The 1,665-nt window shown below is 59.4% G+C and overlaps 1 protein-coding gene across 1 annotated transcript in view; it reads left to right on the plus strand.

Moving 5' to 3' along the window:
* RNF41 (ring finger protein 41, E3 ubiquitin protein ligase) overlaps positions 1–1,665 on the plus strand; it is an 18,502-nt gene that overhangs the window by 16,561 nt on the left and 276 nt on the right. The window contains exons 4-6 of the mRNA XM_009577544.1: positions 517–652; positions 938–1,041; positions 1,556–1,662. Of these exons, the coding sequence (XP_009575839.1) occupies positions 517–652; positions 938–1,041; positions 1,556–1,662 (347 nt within the window). The remainder of the gene's footprint in view (positions 1–516; positions 653–937; positions 1,042–1,555; positions 1,663–1,665) is intronic.

A 1,665-nucleotide genomic window follows, 5' to 3' on the forward strand; every position in this document is an offset into this window, starting at 1 on the left:
CCATTCCAGCTTCCTGGGACAAGTTCCAGCAGGAGCTCTGCTCCCTCCTACGTGTTGCTGAGAGCCAGGAGCAGTGGGTGGCCGGTCTGGCCTTGGCACTTGTGCTCTTGGTGCCGATGTCCTTCCCACTCACGTGTTGTAAGCATCCAGCCAGATGGTGACTGACTGTTGGCTTGGAGACTATCAGAGACTGGAGCAGGCCCATGGGCTGCCTAGTGTGGGACCTGGTTCTGAGCCCTGATCACTTTGGAGGAAGAAAATCCCCATCGCCTGCCGACCTGGTGGTGTTTTGTTCCCATAGCTCTCCCCGAGACCATTTGGCTTGGCCCTGAGACTCGGCAGGGAAGAGGCCTTCCTACACCTATCGGAGGTTATGGCGCTGGGCTTCCCGGGCCTCTTGGCGAGTCCTCAAAGTCTGGATTTGTTCTGGAGACTGTTTATGTGCTTATGCCAAGTGCTCTGGTGTGTAACTTTCCCTAATGTGGGGCCTCCACCTTTTTTTGTAATGCTCCGCAGCTTGGAAATGCCCAAAGATGAGCTGCCAAACCACAACTGCATCAAGCACTTGAGGTCTGTGGTGCAACAGCAGCAGACGAGAATCGCTGAGCTGGAGAAGACCTCAGCAGAGCACAAGCACCAGCTGGCCGAGCAGGTAGGTCCGTGTGTGCGAGGGGCTGTCTCGCAGCGGGGTCTGTCATGGGAAGGGTCGGTCTCACCTGCTTGGACACCAAACACCAACAAAGGTTTGTGGACGAAGAAAGCGGCTGCAGAGCAGCCCCAGCTGAGCGCAGCCGGGGCTCCCCTGCTGTTCTGCCGCAGGGATGGTGGCTGAGCCGACGGGGAGGGACGCGTTACGAGACGTGGGGTCTGGTCTCGTGACGTGTAGCCGCGGTGCTGACTCCTTTTTGCAAACGCCGCTGTGTCCTGCCTGTCGTAGAAACGGGACATTCAGTTGCTGAAGGCCTACATGCGCGCCATCCGCAGCGTCAACCCCAACCTGCAGAACCTGGAGGAGACCATCGAGTACAATGAAATCCTGGAGTAAGTGCTGGTTCTCGTGCTGACTGGGGAGGAGCTGGGGAGCCCTGCGTCGGGGCGCGAGTGGAGCTGGGAGTCTGCCGGCTTCGCTGACGGATTTGAGGGGGGTTGAAGTGCCAAAGGCGCGGTTTGAGAAGAAAACGCCTCACAAAAGCAAGGGGGCAGTTGCGGGGTGTTTGTGCTGGGGAGCGGCACGTGAGCTGCTTGCACAATGGGTTCGGACCATTTTTATTCTTCCACCTGCATCCTGCCCCGAGCAGGAAGCTGCCGGATTCCTTCCTCCTTGTGAGAAAGGCCGGAGGAAGCAGCTTCTCATCTCATCCTTTCTTCCCCTCCCTCTGGGGAGGGAGTAGCAGAGCTGAATGCCGCAGCTGGGTCCTGTTTGGGGGTGAGGATAGGGGAAGGGTAGGTGGGGAAATGGAGGCATTCCCGGTCCAGCCGAGGACCAGCTCCTCGATTCTGGTGGGAGCCACCAAAAATGCACGGTGCTGACCGCTTGTCCCGTGTCTGTCACCAGGTGGGTGAACTCCCTGCAGCCGGCCCGCGTGACGCGGTGGGGTGGAATGATCTCCACGCCGGACGCGGTGCTGCAGGCCGTCATCAAGCGCTCGCTGGTGGAGAGCGGCT

The sequence above is a fragment of the Fulmarus glacialis genome, unplaced genomic scaffold, assembly GCF_000690835.1.
Source record: "Fulmarus glacialis isolate BGI_N327 unplaced genomic scaffold, ASM69083v1 scaffold21475, whole genome shotgun sequence".
Lineage (NCBI taxonomy): Eukaryota > Metazoa > Chordata > Aves > Procellariiformes > Procellariidae > Fulmarus > Fulmarus glacialis.